A 16,620-nucleotide genomic window follows, 5' to 3' on the forward strand; every position below is an offset into this window, starting at 1 on the left:
TATATATATATATACTGAGAGAGAGATAGATAGATAGAGAGAGAGAGAGAGAGAGAGAGATACAGTATATATTCAAATTCAGAATTTTTTTTTGCATGCCATATGACCAGTACCCGACATCATACTACCAATAAATTATTGAATGAATAATATGTCTGTTTATGAGTATTTTAAAATATAATTTAATTACAAGTACTTACATTTTTGGATTAATCTGATTATGTAATCCAAGTTACTACCCACCTCTGATGATCAGTGACGGATAACAAATAAAATGGCAAAAGTTTCACAGTTTTTGTCTCTTTTTCTCTCCGTTACATTCCCAACAGCAACAAGAGCAGGACCCCACTAACCTGTACATCTCCAACCTGCCGCTGACCATGGATGAGCAGGAGTTAGAGGCCATGCTGAAGTCTTTCGGACAGGTCGTCTCCACACGCATCCTACGGGACAGCAACGGGGCCAGCCGAGGGGTCGGATTCGCCAGGTGAGGGTTCCTCATATCTGAGCCCAAATCACCATATCAGCTCCTGTTGTCACGCTATCATTCTTTGTGAATTCCCCGATCATGGTGGCGTCGATCAGCGCACGGGATTCAGACGTCCTGGAAAGCCCCTGGCTTTCTGCCCACCACAACACAAACACCTCAGACCCTCCCATGATTCTTAGTGCCAGTCAGTTGCTTTAAAATATATCTGTGTATATATGACATATCAGCAGGGCAAAGCCAGGGAACTGAACTCTCTGAACTCACACGGTGCAAGTAAAAACTTGTACTAAGTGTGAAAAAGAGTGAAAAAGTAATCTGAACGGGTTGATTTAATCAGAGAAGCAACTTTTTTAATAACAACGATATAAATAATGACAATAGTTTTTAATGTTAACACAAACCTTCTGTCATGTTGGTTTTCATAGCTCCACATATCCAAATGTTTATGAAAATCTCAATTTCTACCCACTTTTGATGATATTCAATACAAATCTTTACTTTTGTTCTGAAATTGATTACATTTACATGCTCAAATATGACAAAATATAAAAATAAACAGCAATATTTAAATATATATTTTTAACTGCATACTTTTAAATACATTTTATACATAAAAATGCCACGCAGAGAGTTATTTTAGTATCATTAAGATACTATTACAGTTTTTATTAATATTTTAAAATATATTTTTAGTTAAAGTTTTAGTCATTTTGTTGTGTGTTTTTTATTTATTATTTATGTCTATATAGTTTTTATTAATGTTTTTATTGTAGTTTTAGTTATTTTAGTACATCAAGTTAAACTAAATTAAAATGAGAAATATTGCCTTGGAAGCTAGCTGCAATAAAATAAGTTTTTTACATTTTATTTTATTTCAGTTAATGTTTATTTTATTTCAAGTAACAAAACTGCTTTTTTAATATGGTTTAATTTAAGTTTTAGTTTTAATTTACCATAACAACACTGGTTCTTTGAAAATTTTTGAGTGATGGCACGCATGAATCATTGAATCAGAGGTTTAAATTGATTCATTAAAATAAACAGTTTGAAGTGATTCACTGAAATGAATCAATCTTACCAAATCAATGAAGTTTAAATGAGAGATGCTGTTATTATAACCTCTTTGTCTGAACAAGAAAAGGAAGGCGAGTCTAATAACCATCCATGCATTTATAGTGCATTCAAAATAGCGTGATCTTAGTTTATTTTATATATTGTAAAAAGCCCTAGCTATGCTTCATATGACTTTTCATTTGACTATAACACATTTCTCAACATTGACAGCCGGTGCAGATGATGGGAATGATGTTTGATACTCAAATGTGTAAACCTATAAACCGATAATATGTGTTTCTAGGATGGAGTCAACAGAGAAATGTGAAGCTGTCATCTCTCACTTCAATGGGAAGTTTCTGAAAACACCAGCTGGAGTTATGGGTAAGTGTGTGTCTGTGCATTACGCGTGCTTCACGTTTACTTTAAACGAATAGTTCACGAAGAAATGAAAATGCTATCATTGTTTGCTCACCCTCACACTGTTTCCAAATCCTTTTCTTCCTCAAAAGAATATCCTTACCTCTTTTTTCCCCCATATAATTAGGACAGATTATCATTTTTGGGTGAACTTCTCCCGTAATGTTTGTTTTATCTCTATTTGTTTGTGCATAAAAGCACAGCGCGGCTCTGTTCGAGAACATTCATTCATTCTCTGGTAATGATTCTCCTCGGATGGGGTCTAAATGGAAACAGGCTTTCGGGCATGTGGCGCAACCATTCAGCCATACCAAACGGCTTTCGCACGAATGTAGATTCAGACTCGCTGCACGAAACACTGAAAACCTACAAAGCTGGGTGGAGCTAGATGTTCATAATGCTGCGAGTGAGAGCTTATTTGATCCGTGGAGGTTCGTTCGGGGCTCAAGTGAATGCAATGTGTGCTAATTTTTCTTTTGAGTGGAATCTCGGCCTTGCGTGGCCTCTCTAAGCATTTTAATTGGATTATTAGACTGAAATAGTCTCCACTGACCATGTCAGAAAGGAAGGAAGGGGATTATACGAAGACAGCTTCCACATTAGATGCCTGTTCTCAAAGCATTGTGGGAAAGTCATTGTGGATGGAGCCAGGAAGCCTCAGAGGCTTTAAGACGGAAATCGGCGGTGTGTAACTGGTAGAGATTTTGCTATGCAATTTATGCATTACATCTGCAACAATGAATCATAGATGCTGAAAATATGTATATAGTGGGTTAAGTCAAGACGAGGATGTTGGTTATTAGGCACAAGGTTTAGTTTTTTACAGCTAGAGCAACTTCAAGTCACACCGTGTTGCGACCCATTTTACTTCCATAATCATAAAACATGATATTCATACGTATGTCAGGACTTAAGGATGCACAAATAGTGCAATTCTGTCTGATGCAGTAATTATTTTCTTACTATGGCTGGTCAAAATTTGTAAGCCACTGAATAAATGTAAATATAAGTTAATGTAAAACGTAACCTTGATTTGTTTAAAAAGGAAAATGACTAACTAAAGCGTTTTTCCTTTAAGAGTGTGTGTAATGCTTTAAGCAAATAACATGAAATGCATTTTTAAAGGGAAAGCACTCTTTAAAAGGGTTTCATCTTTTCCATAAACTAGTTATACATTTAAATTTATGCATTTGGCAGACGTTTCTATCCAAAGCAACTTGCATTGCACTCAAGGTATGCATTTTATCAGTTCATGCATTCCCTGGATATCTATCATTTCCATAATCTAAGTTATCGCTTTAATTTTAAGTGCTAGATGATGAATCTTAATTTAATCTACAAAAAAATCTAAATGATATCTTGTCCTGCTCTGTATTTTAACTCTGTGTTTAATGTACTTACCGAACAAAATCTCTAGTGCTGGAGCCATGTCTGCTGTCACACTATGATGGTTTTGGTGGTGTTATGAGTGTTATGAGTGTTATGAGCATCACGCTGAGAGTTCATGCACCTCCTCCGTGTCTCTCTGCAGCGCCGTCAGAACCCTTGCTGTGCAAGTTTGCGGACGGAGGCCAGAAGAAGCGTCAGAGTCAAAATAAATATGTGCAGAACGGACGGGCCTGGGCCAGAGACGGGGACAGCAGACTCGTGAGTATTGCTCTTTTGCTCTCGGTGTCCGGATCACTCTTAGCGGCCATACATCACCTGTCACCGCTTGTTAGCAAACACACGGACAGCAGAGATGTTACACAACGCTGGTCATGTGGGTGTGTGTGTGTTTACACAAGCTACTCTAATACAGTCATATATTACGACTATGCCACACAAGTGATACTGAGAGTGTGTGTGTGTGTGTGTATGTGTTTGTATGTGTGTGTGTGTGTAAACTGCTGAGTCACTTGATATTGCCCATCATGACGCTCACGCTCTGTTCTAAACCCTAGTGAGCTTCCTACACAGGGAGCTGCCTTATAATACAGCATCCTAACTGAGATCTACCCTCATAAGTGACCTGACCCTGATTTGAAATCCACAGTGTATGTGGATATTGGTTAAAAGTAAATTTGATAAAAATTGTAAAAAAAAATATAAAAAAATCTTATATTATCAATACACTTCAGGATTTTATTAATCATATTTAGGTTTTTTATTTATTTTATTTTTATTTTGATCAGTACTCTTTGAGATTGAATTAATCATATTTATAATCAACATTTTTCTTGCTTTGACACAACACAATGCATTCTGAGATTTGTATTTATCAATATTTTACAATATTCCTCATCCAAATAGATTTTTTTTCTTCACTTTTTTATGTTATTTTATTATTGTATGTCTTATTTTATTTTGATCAATTATCTTCGGGATTTAATTAATCATATTTGTAATTAACGTTTCTTTTTCTTTACATGCTATATTGAAGTTGTTTTGTCGCAATGCATTCTTTGATTTGAATTCATCATTATTTTACAACATTGTTCATCTAAATAGAATTAACTAGTCTGTTTATAAAATCTTTCTTTCGTTGGTTCGTTTGTTTCTTCACACTAGTATTAGTATAATAATCTATTTTATTTCATGTATTATTTCATTTATTTATTTATTTTACAAATCTCTTCAGTATTTAACTAATTGTATTCATATAATCAGCATTTCTTTTGCTTTAAATCCATCTTACAGTGATTTTGTCGCACTGCATTCTGGGATTGCCTTTGGTCAAACAAAGCGCCTTTGCAGACTTTTAACACATATGATGCCTTAAAATGCTGCCTGTGTAGTCAGCTCACTAGGTTACGGAGCAGAGCGAGACACGTGCCTGTAGTCAGTGTTCAGTGTCACATGGCCATTAAAAAAGAAAATCAGGAGGAAAATGTATTACATCACATCACAAATGTTCTTAATTGAGTCGATGCTGTGGTTTTTCTAATAAAAATTTCTTTGAACATTTTCATTTTTTTCTGCTTATCATGTGCAAGCCTCGCACAGAGAAGGTCGTGGACAGCATGTAATTACAGCACAATGGGTTTCCTGTCACGCCAGATCATTTCCTTAAACCAATTTTATGGGTTTACATTTACATTACATTTACATTTAATCATTTAGGAGACGCTTTTGTCCAAAGCCACTTACAAATAAGGAGAACAATAGAAGCAGTTGAACCAGTGAGATATATATATATATGTGTGTGTGTATATACATATACATACATACATACATACATACATGCATACATACATAAAATATTTGGCTGCAAATTTGAGGGGAAAGTAGTGGCGTCATTTATTTTCAGTTTTAAGTTATTTGTCAGCAACTACTGTATAACAAGTACGGTGGCCCCATCAAGCATTTGAACACTTAAGCCACACTCAGTGACATCATATAATTATTGCATTAAAGGAACTTTTGGCCCAATAGCGGTAAAAAAAAAAAGCATGCAGTTTGAGGAAGAAGATTGTTTTGGTTGTGCTTCGGCTCTGCGTGACTGTGAGGATGAATATGATTATCCTACTGTTACTAGGCTTAAAGGGGTCATCAGATGCAAAATCCACTTTTATATGGCGTTTGCATATAAACGTGTCTTTCCACACAACCACCATACAATGAAAAAAATCCATTCACTCCTTTTTTTATCCTTAAAAAGCCTACACACTCTCAATAATCAAGCCGTTTGGATTTTCTGAGCAATATGATGTCACATTGCTCATGCTCCGCCCACGAGCGCTGACGGACTGTCCCGTATTAGCATATTTAATGTCCGGATCACTTTTTACAGCCATATATCACCTGGTTAGCAAACACACGGACAGCAGAGATGTTACACAACGCTGGTCATGTGGCGGTGTGTGTGTTTACACAAGATACTCTAATACAGTCATATATTACGTGAGCCACACAAGTGATACTGTGTGTGTGTGTGTGTGTGTGTATGTGTGTGTCTGTGAGTGTGTGTAAACTGCTGAGTCACTTGATATTGCCCATCATGACGCTCACGCTCTGTTCTAAATCCTAGTGAGCTTCCTACACAGGGAGCTGCCTTATAATACAGCATCCTAACTGAGATCTACCCTCATAAGTGACCTAACCCTGACCCTGATTTGAAATCCACAGTGTATTTTGTGTGGATATTGGTTAAAAGTAAATTTGAATTTATTTTTGCTCATTATCATTTAACGAAACACGCACTGAAACGGGTCGCTGTGAACAGAGCTGTTTTTGAGGAGGTAAAAATGGTGTTGTTTTACACAACCATTGAGGAATTTTAACTAAAGTATATTACAAACTTTACACGAAGACCCTAAAGAATCATACAAACCTGTGGAAAACGGGCATCCGACGACCCCTTTAAGAGATATAACCAGTTTAGATCTCAAGCTGACTAACTAAAGACGTTACTGTAGCTTTACCCATTAGCTTTACTTCTTTGAAAATAAATAGTTTAAAATGGGTGACACACACACACAGACACACTCAACTAACCTCTGACCTCTCACACAAGACACACACACACACTCAACTAACCTCTGACCTCACACCAGACACATGTCAAAGCAGCCGGAGCAACTTTTCTCTATTAACGGATATGATGAGACACACACGGGCGAGTGACACATGTACGCAATTTTGCGTGAAAACCATCCCACCTGCTCTAAAATATAAACACTTATAATAGACTTGACACAGTGAAGACAAAAACACGTTTTGGAAGAAGGATTGATTGATTGATTTTTTTTTTTTTTTTTTTTTTTTTTTTTTTAAATTACGCTTTTAAGTAACAAAATATCAAAGCAAGTGTCTGTATCTGTGCTTAACACTTTTCTTCATCAGCTTTGCTCAGTGTATTTTAGTGGATGATTCACAATGACAAAGTGACAACACTTTTTGTTTTCCTTTTTTAACACTTCAAAAACAGCTATGAACTGAATAGTGTAATAATTGTTTTATTTCTCTCTCTCATAGGCTGGCATGACCCTCACGTACGACCCCACCACAGCTGCTATGCAAAATGGGTATGAGAGAATAAGAGTTCAGAAAGAACCAGTGTTACTGTAGTATTTGTAGAGGATTATACAGTACAACCCCTGAAATAATAATGTAATCACCACACTTAGAGGATCTTCACCCCGATTATAGCAAATAAACAACATAAAAATGACACAAAAATAGCTTAACATTCTGGCTTTATGAAACATACCTCAAACAAATCCACATAAAAATTATTATTATTTTTTTTTTCAATTTTAATTTGATTAATTCCATACTTTTTTCCTCTACTTGCTCTGGGAAAAGACATTCCATTAATAACAAAAAATAAATAAGTGTATTTGTTTGAGGTATGTTTCATGAAGCCAGAATGTTAAGTTATTGAACAAAACCTTTTTGTGTCATATCTGTGATTTGTTAGTTTGCTAAATCTGAGTGAACATCCTCTAAATTTGGAGATTCCATAATTTTTTGCCAGGGATTGTAGTATTTATTATTATTATTTTTAAATAGCTTGTATTTTTATATTTTCAGCTTTCATTTTAATTCTAGTTTATTAGTTTTTGATTCTATTTAGCTTTCTTTTTTTTCTCTCTCTCTCTCTTTTAGTAATTTTAGTTCTTTAACGTAAACTTATATTTCAGTTGATTGCAACATTTCAAGGTTTTTGGGTTTAAAATCTTAATTTCATTATTTTAAATCCGCTTTATTTCATACTTATTTATGCTCTTTATAAGTTTTGGTTTCAGTTAACAATAACAATACTATTATTAATATTATTATTATCATTATTATTATTTATTTTTTTAATATAGTTGCCATGGCACAGTTAAAAAAAAAAAGCAAAAATGTAAATACATTTTTCATCTAATATTTATATATGTTTTTATTTCAGTCTTATTTCAGTTAATGAGTTATTTTCAATGAATACATTTTTGTTTTAGTTAACAATAACCACACTGTAGAGAGCATGCACATCAGTTCATACTACAAATGCTTGAACGTTTTTAGTTGAGTAAAATAGTCAAGTATTATATATTTATACATGTTAATACTTGAACGAATTATATTTACAAATATGTATATAACAGAAGGTATCTTAGAACTCAGCATACTCATATTCAGTGCTATCAGACTATATTCACAATATTGCACAGCCTCACATACATAATTGCTTAAATATGTCCTTTTCATCTCTCTACAGATTCTATCCGACCGCCTACAGTATTACAAACAGAATGATCACACAGGCGCCCATGTCTACATACATCTCACCTGTGTCCACATACCAGGTAACATAATATCCAGTTCAGATCAAACAGACTGAAACAGAACTGAAAATTCTGTCAGTAATTACTCACCCTCATGTTGTTCCAACCCTGTAAGACTTTCGCTCATCTTCGGAAACACAAATTAAGATATTTTTGATGAAATCTGAGAGCTGTCTCACTCCTCCATAGGCTTCTATGTAATCGATATCTGCCATCCCAGAAAAGTTAGTAAAGACATCGTTAAAATAGTCCAAGTGTCTACAGTGGCTCAACCTGAGGTTTATCAAGCGACGAGAATACTTTTTGTGCGCACAAAAACCCCAAAATAACGACTTTATTCAGCTATTCATTTTCTTCTGTGTTTCCCTGAGTGAGTTCACGAGTGTAACACCGCAGCGCTTCTGGGTCGTACGTCAGAACGGAGGCTCACTATTGGCCGGCATCACACACATGACCAGCGTTGGCCAATAGTGAGCCTCCGTTCTGACGAAAGGGCCACACAGAAGAAAATGAATAGTTTAATAAAGTCGTTTTTTTGTTTTGTTTTTTTAATAATTTATTTATAAACTTTTTCAAAGCATTAACAAGAAGCTTCATACAATTAAAGTTATAGCTTTCCCCCCATTATAACCCTTTCCGCCGAAATAATTAACCATACATTACATAAAAGTTAAGACAACAATAATAATTTAAATTAAAAAAAATATATATATATATACACACATACATAGCCAATAATACAATATTCTGACATATTCGTGGTCTGTACATAATAATAAAACAAAACCCCAATTGGTGATCATATTTAACATTGATCAATAAGTGGGAGAGTCTTCATCTTCTCAAAATATGTAATCATGGGTTGCCAAGTCTTTTGGACAGATCCTTTCATTAAATATTTAATTTTCTCTAATTGTAAGTATGATATTACTAGATCACAAAACCACATTGAGGCTTTAGGCGGGTTTGTTGACTTCCACTCCAATAATATTCTTCTTCTCATTTTGGGTTTTTTTTTGCACACAAAAAGTATTCTCGTCACTTGATAAACTTAAGGTTGAGCCACTGTAGACACTTGGACTATTTTAACGATGTCTTTACTAACTTTTCTGGGATGGCAGATATCGATTACATAGAAGCCTATGGAGGAGTGAGACAGCTCTCAGATTTCATCAGAAATATCTTAATTAGTGTTCTGAAGATGAACGAAAGTCTTGCGGGGTTGGAACAACATGAGGGAGAGTAATTACTGACAGAATTTTCATTTTTGGGTGAACTAACGCTTTAAGGGACTGTGTTTTTATCGTTCAGGTCCAGAATCCATCCTGGGTCACCCATCAGCCCTACATCATGCAGCATCCGGTGAGTCTGATCTCTCACGGTCCAGTTCATGCTGGTCTTCAACAGTGTGTGTGTGTGAGATTACACTTGAACTGCTCATAGACAGTGTGGGCGACGTCTAAACAGACTCACTAAAGCAGCAAACCTCATCAATGTATCGATTATGCCAAATAATAGAGTTAATAAGTCTAACTGTAGGCTGGCACATCAATATTTGACAGCATTGCTCATCCAAACAGAGTTTTATAAGTTTCCATTTATAAAAAATATATATATATATTTCTGCACGGCCTATTAAGCCTATTTTATTTTTATTTTATTTTATTATTTTATATTATTTTATTTCTTTTTTAGTAACACTTCACAACAAAGTTGTATTAGTTAAGGTTAGTTAATGCATTAACTGACAATGAGTAAATGTGGATAGGAGCAGGCTTCACTCAGTGTGTATACTTGTCAACTTTAAGAGTGCTGGCCTAGATAATTATAATACATGAAGTGGGAGAGAGGCCGCACTATGCTTAAATATATTTTTATTTGCACAGATGCGTTTCGGCGCGTGCCTTCTTCAGGCACACTGAAGAAGGCACGCGCCGAAACGCGTCTGTGCAAATAGAAATATATTTAAGCATAGTGCGGCCTCTCTCCCACTTCATGTATTAACTGACAATGAGCAATACATTCGTTACAGTATTTGTTCATCTTTGCATTAACTAATGTAAATACAACTGTTTATTGTTCAGGTTCTTTAACTAATGTTAACTTTTGATTTTAATCAAATATTAGTAAATGTTGAGATTAACGTAACAGATTAATAAATGCTTTAGAAATGCTTATTACCTAATGTAGTTAACTATGAAACCTTATTGTAGTTACATTAAATTTATTTTTACATTTTTAATTATTATATATTTAATTTCTATTTATTTCTATTTTATGATTTTTATTTATTTTGTTTTAGTTTATTTATAATAAAATAAAATAAAAATGTTGTTGTTTATAAAAATACCATTTATATGTCAAAGCTCTGCTGCAGATATGTCTTTAACTGTATGTTGTCATATGAACAACCAGTAATTAAACAATTAATAATTAAACAGATTTAAGTTTCATAACCTTACAAATTTGCATTACCGTCATATTCTTTTAAAAATAACACAGTTGGACATCATAAGTCATCAGACGGTCACGAATATGTCATGTCTTACTGTAAATAACGTACGAAAACATTTTTGTCAATTATTTCCATTCCGTCATTTGAGAAGCTGCTTTTAGGAGCAACACTGCCTATAACAACATAAAAGTTCACATTTTGTCCTTGATACGTGACATGTGCTTCCTACTCTTGATGAGCAGCAGCCGCCACGGTTGTGCAGGAAACAATGGTGTGTGTGAGTGTGTGTGTTTGCATAAGTGCACTAACACTAAATCACACACAGATGCTGTAGTACAGTGTCATTGAAGCCCACGCCAGCATAAAGAACCTGAGGGGGTGTGTGTGTGTGTGTGTGTGTGTGTGTGTGTGTGAGAGAGATAGAGATCAGTGATGAGGTACTAAGATTGCAGGTACTAAGTGAAGCTCAGCTGCATGAATGACACATCAAACAGGAAGAGACTCTATGTGTGTGTTTCTATTTGAGTGGGTGTATAATGTATACAAGTAATGTGTGGTATAATGGACTTATGATTTTTGTATGAGTCAGTGTGTATAGAGCTGAGTGCCGTGGGTCATTAATGTGGAAACTGTGGCATTTAAAGGCCAGTAATGGCGCTGATGCCTCATAGCTCTTAAATATATGGAAGATTTTCAGAGTCTGACTCACAGCGTAAGAAAGCAGGACTCATCACACACACATCCCAGACAGACCCAGATCTCCGACACTGTACACTTCACAGGTGCCACACACTCTCTGTCTCATTTACTTCATATTAAACTTCATAAACCATCGTCTATCGTATATTTCAAAGATATCTATGGTATTACCAGGATCTGTTTTTTAGTGAACATTATTATTTTTTTAAAGCACAGCAGTGATAATTAGCAAAAGACAGGAATTTTGGGAAGCGGTCGGTCTGTACGTTGCTTATTTCCAACTTTTTTCTTTGAGGGAATTTTTTTTTTTTTTTTTTGTAACAAAATTGTAGTGAGAACAGTAATTGTGAATTTTTTTTTTTTTTTTTTTTTCAGATCAAAGTTACATAGTTAAATTATTTTCATCTAATATTTAAATTTTATTTTATTTTAGCTTTATTTCAATTAATGAGTAATTTTAGTTAAAACAATAAAAACACTAGAAAGAGCAAATCAGCAAATTCATACTGCAAACGCCTGAAAATACATATTTTAGTTTATTTCAGTTAGTTGCAAGGTTTCTTATATAAGTTTATTACGTTTATCATTGAAAATGTATCATTTTTATTTTATTTAAATTAATGACAACAGATTTTACTCATTTTAATTTTAGTTTTCTTTTGAAAAGAGCATGCATATCAGCAAATTATTTTGCTTGAAAATACATAGTACACACATATTGAGTAAAATAGTCAAGTATTATTTATTTCATTTTATAAAATGGGCCAATTATGAAAGGAAGTGTATATATGTGGATATGCTCCTTATATGTGCCTTTCCTGCCTTTTCTTCCTAAGTGAATAAATGTAATGTAAATGTCCCGTTCCATCATAGGGAGCAGTGATATCGCCCTCTATAGATCACTCCATGTCTCTGCAGCCCACGTCCATGATGAGTCCTCTCACACAGCAGATGGGTCACCTCTCTCTGGGCAGCGCAGGAACGGTGAGCACAAATCAACACTTCTCACACTACTGTCTCGTTTCTTCAAAATCTGCTGAATCACTTGAAGCTGTTAAAGCGTTAGCTCACCTAAAAAAAGATATTTTTGATGAAATCTGAGAGCTGTCTCACTCCTCCATAGGCTTCTGGGTTGTACGTCAGAACGTAGGCTCACTATTGGCCAGCATCACACACATGACCAGCGTCGGCCAATAGTGAGCCTCCGTTCTGACGAAAGCTCTCAGATTTCATCAAAAATATCTTAATTTGTGTTCTGAAGATGAACGAAAGTCTTACGGGGTTGGAACAACATGAGGGCGAGTAAAAATCATTTTTGGGTGAACTAACGCTTTAAAGCTCTGGCTGTGTTCAGAATGGAATGACCTTTATATGTTTTATTAAACAGTATGCACTATGCAACGCTTAATATTACAAAGTAGTTTGTTGTATACTGCACATTTTGGCAAAAGCACCGTGTCATCCAGGTTTCCATGCAAGTACTTACTTTGCAACCTCTAAAGTTGAGAGAGTCAATAACATAAAGTTCCTTGGGGTTAACATTAGCGATGACCTGACCTGGTCCATCCACTCTAATATGGTAGTTAAGGAGGCCAGAAAACGTCTCTTTTTCCTCCGACGGTTGAGGAGATTCGGCATGGACGCAAGAATACTGTCCAATTTTTCCAGATGTACTATTGAGAGTATCCTGACCGGATGTGTCACTGCATGGCACGGCAGCTGTACCTCTCACGTAAGGCACTACAGAGGGTTATTAAAACAGCAGAGCGCATAACAGGGACTGACCTGCCATCCATGCAGGATCTTCATAACGAGAGGTGCAGGAGGAGAACAAAAAGGATCATTTCTGATCCTAGTCACCCGGGCCATCGATTGTTCAGCAAGCTGCCATCGGGCAGGAGGCTCAGAAGCATCCAGACCAAGACCAACAGGTTCAGGGATAGCTTCTTCCCCCTGGCCGTTAGGCTATATAACTCGTAATACACTGCACCAAATATAGACTGTCTTTTATATAATCTATTGTTATTATATTTATTTATTCATGTGGATGTGATAGGATGTTTTTATTTCAGATAGGTTTTTAAATTTTATCATTTGTATGGCAACGTTGGGTGGGGGTGGGATCTAAGCATTTCATTACATAACTTGTTATTGTAATGACAAATAAACTACCTTGAACTTTGAACCTAAAAAAGTGCATTCAATGTAGTATGAATGCATGTAGTATGAATGTAATCATGTGACCTACCAGCGTCAATTGCGTCCCTTCACTGTCATACACAAATCCTCTCCCATGGCCTCATGGGATAGTAAAGTTTCCATCTTATGCACACTTCAGAATCTCGACGGAAGTAGAAGGTCATCTGGGTACTTTTTTGCTACTCTGAGTACTGTGAATTCGGACATACAATTCGTCACATACTGTTTTTCACCTGCTATAAAGTAGCAGGTGAAAGAAGAACGGAAGAACTCATAAGAATGTAAATGTGTACCTTGAAATGCAATGTAAGTTGCTTTGGATAAAAGTGTCTGCCAAATGCATAAAATGTAAATGTAAAGTAAGGAAATATGCAATTTTGGATGCAGCCCATGACTGACCTTAAGCGCCACCTACTGGTGAATTATCAAGTTGCAGTTAAAACATAAAGGCCACAATATGGAAGAACGCATTTTCTGATAATAATAGTATTGAACAATTTAAAGGTACGAAGATGGATTCATGATGTACTCGTTAATTGTATAAATTCTGAGTAAACAAAACATCGCATTAACAAACTTTTATGTTGGACGTTTTTATAGTGCAATAATATTTTTTGGGGTTACACTGATTCAGCATATAATTGGCCAAACGCTGCAAAACAATGCATAGGCCTATATTTAAACATATACAGGCCACACATGGATCATGCACAACAGTTGATCTCAGCAGAAATACACAAAACTAACCAAATAAAAAAACGCTGACAGAATGAGAGCACAAAAAACACTACAGCAGCAAAGTGTGCAGGTTTGTAGCTGCATATGATGATGTTTTCTCTCTGTGTGTGTGTGTGTGTCTCCTGTAGTATATGCCAGCCAGTCCAGCTCTCCAGGGGCAGTACATCCCTCCATACACTCACATGCAGACCACCGCAGTCTCAGTAGAGGTGGGTTCATGTCCACACACACTTTCCCAGACACAGATTTAACCTCGTCCTGTACTCAAGAACTGTGTGAGTTCACAATCACCATAAATGGAGAAAAGTTCAAGAACAGACTGGGCTTGTGCAGCTGTGCTGAAATGAGTGTTAAGAACATGTCCTGGGAACACGTTCACTCCAAAATCAAACTAAAGATATAGAATAGCATATTTTGCTCAAAGAAAATACAACTTGTTTTTAGAGCTATTGATTTTTTTTCTGTGAGATTATCTTCATGATAATTAAGCACATTCTCCCAATTATGATGCTTAATAAAAATAACAATAATAATATATTATGTAAATTGAAGCATTAAAGTATTTATACATTAGGGTAGTATTTTGTATATTGCCTTTAATTTCTGCAATTATATATTTTGAATATGAATTATAAAATTATTGATTAATAATTTATATTATTTAATTAATATGTATATATGTGTATATATGTGTGTGTGTGTATGTATATATATATATATATATACATACACACACACACACATATATATATATATATATATGATTAAGTATTGTATTGTAATAGTATTATTTTTACAGTATTTTTTACAGTATTACAGAATGGGAAACCTATTATGTTGTTTGTTTTTCAGTGACATGAGCATGTTTTTGTGACATTCATCCATTAGCGCATGTTAATTGCCTTCAAAATAATCAGCGATTATATAATAATAATAATAATCAGTCGTTTATATTCTGATTTGGTGTCTAAATGTGAGAAATTGAAGCATGTTCTGTTGTAGGAGAACAGTCCACAACCTCAGGTGGATTCGTCCAGTGATCATTCACCTTATACTTATCAGCAGGCCAAGTGATGAAGAGGTACACTCACTTCTTTCACTGTTGATCTGTACACACATACACGTCATGTAACGGCTCGTGTGTCGTTTTACCATAAGCTTTTGGAACCCAAAAAATCGAAAAGAAAACTGAGATTTTCCTGTAAATCATTTAAACATTAAAGCCCTATTATGCCCTTTTTCAAAGTCTTGATTTTGTTTTTGGGCTCTACTAGAATAGGTTTTCATGCTTATGAATGCTTCATGAATGTTATTTTACATATATTTGTCAGTCTGTCAGTAATTCTCTGAGGTGCATTTCCCAAAAGCATCATTAGCCAAATGTGGTTGCAAGTGCTGTTGAATTGTGTTGGTAACGACAGAACTTGCAACCATAGTTGGCTTTTGGAAACCCGTTTAGTTTTTGTCTCCATTGGGGCTTTTGCACTGGGTAGTTATAGAACTAGTCACCAAGGCCGTCCCCACGAGAACTAAATTTTCCCCTAGGGCCATTTTCCTGGTTGCATTCGCACCGGCACTGCAGACTTTTATTTTGACAGCGCTGAGAACGTCTGAACACAGCATTCTCCATCTTCATTAGTTTATGATCTGCTTAACAGACCTGTCTAATACCTTATTAGATGGCACTGTTAAAGAAATTAAGCGGTATATGAAAGTCATACAAAATAGACTTCAGGAGAGTTTTGCATTGGTGGTATATTATAGCATTTGCCGTGTGGTTGATGCCCAGGTTGATCCCCGTCCTTAGCGGAAAGGTTGAGAAGTTCTTGGATTTCGGTGTCAGTCCATCAATCGCTGTTTTCCAAGTTCGTGGAGTAAATATATGGGCTATAAAATGGTGTGTGTCAGTGTTTCGCATGCATTCGGCCAATCAGCATACACTTACTGTACGTCACTGGCAGTTCTTATTGTGCTGGGTTAGACCCTACTCTGAAGTAGGAGCTTAATTAGTCCCACCAAAAGGCGTTCCTAGAGCTAAAATCGATCCCAGTTCCTGCTGTGCGAACATGCCAAAAAGCAGGTTATAGTCAAGTCACTTTCATTTATATAGCGCTTTTAACAATATAGATTGTTTCAAAGCAGCTTTACAGTGATAATAGGAAATTAAAGTAACAGAGATTGTTTTGGCTTTACAGCAGCTCTAGAATAAAGTTATTGTCCAGCTAAAGTTAGTTTTGATTGATTCACTTCCGTCGCAACGATCATTAGTTATTAACTTAGCCCTATTAACTATTAACGCTAACACAACACCTCTC

The 16,620-nt window shown here is 35.5% G+C and overlaps 1 protein-coding gene across 3 annotated transcripts in view; it reads left to right on the plus strand.

Moving 5' to 3' along the window:
* Positions 1–16,620, plus strand: part of rbms1b (RNA binding motif, single stranded interacting protein 1b) — a 76,952-nt gene that overhangs the window by 54,173 nt on the left and 6,159 nt on the right. For all 3 annotated transcript variants that reach the window (XM_084121592.1, XM_084121593.1, XM_084121594.1), the window contains exons 5-13: positions 330–487; positions 1,848–1,927; positions 3,495–3,610; positions 6,920–6,969; positions 8,148–8,235; positions 9,526–9,576; positions 12,242–12,352; positions 14,434–14,514; positions 15,308–15,386. In XM_084121592.1, the coding sequence (XP_083977718.1) occupies positions 330–487; positions 1,848–1,927; positions 3,495–3,610; positions 6,920–6,969; positions 8,148–8,235; positions 9,526–9,576; positions 12,242–12,352; positions 14,434–14,514; positions 15,308–15,379 (807 nt within the window). In that variant the 3' untranslated portion in view covers positions 15,380–15,386. The remainder of the gene's footprint in view (positions 1–329; positions 488–1,847; positions 1,928–3,494; positions 3,611–6,919; positions 6,970–8,147; positions 8,236–9,525; positions 9,577–12,241; positions 12,353–14,433; positions 14,515–15,307; positions 15,387–16,620) is intronic.

The sequence above is a fragment of the Abramis brama genome (genome assembly GCF_963993115.1).
Source record: "Abramis brama genome assembly, chromosome: 8".
NCBI lineage: Eukaryota > Metazoa > Chordata > Actinopteri > Cypriniformes > Leuciscidae > Abramis > Abramis brama.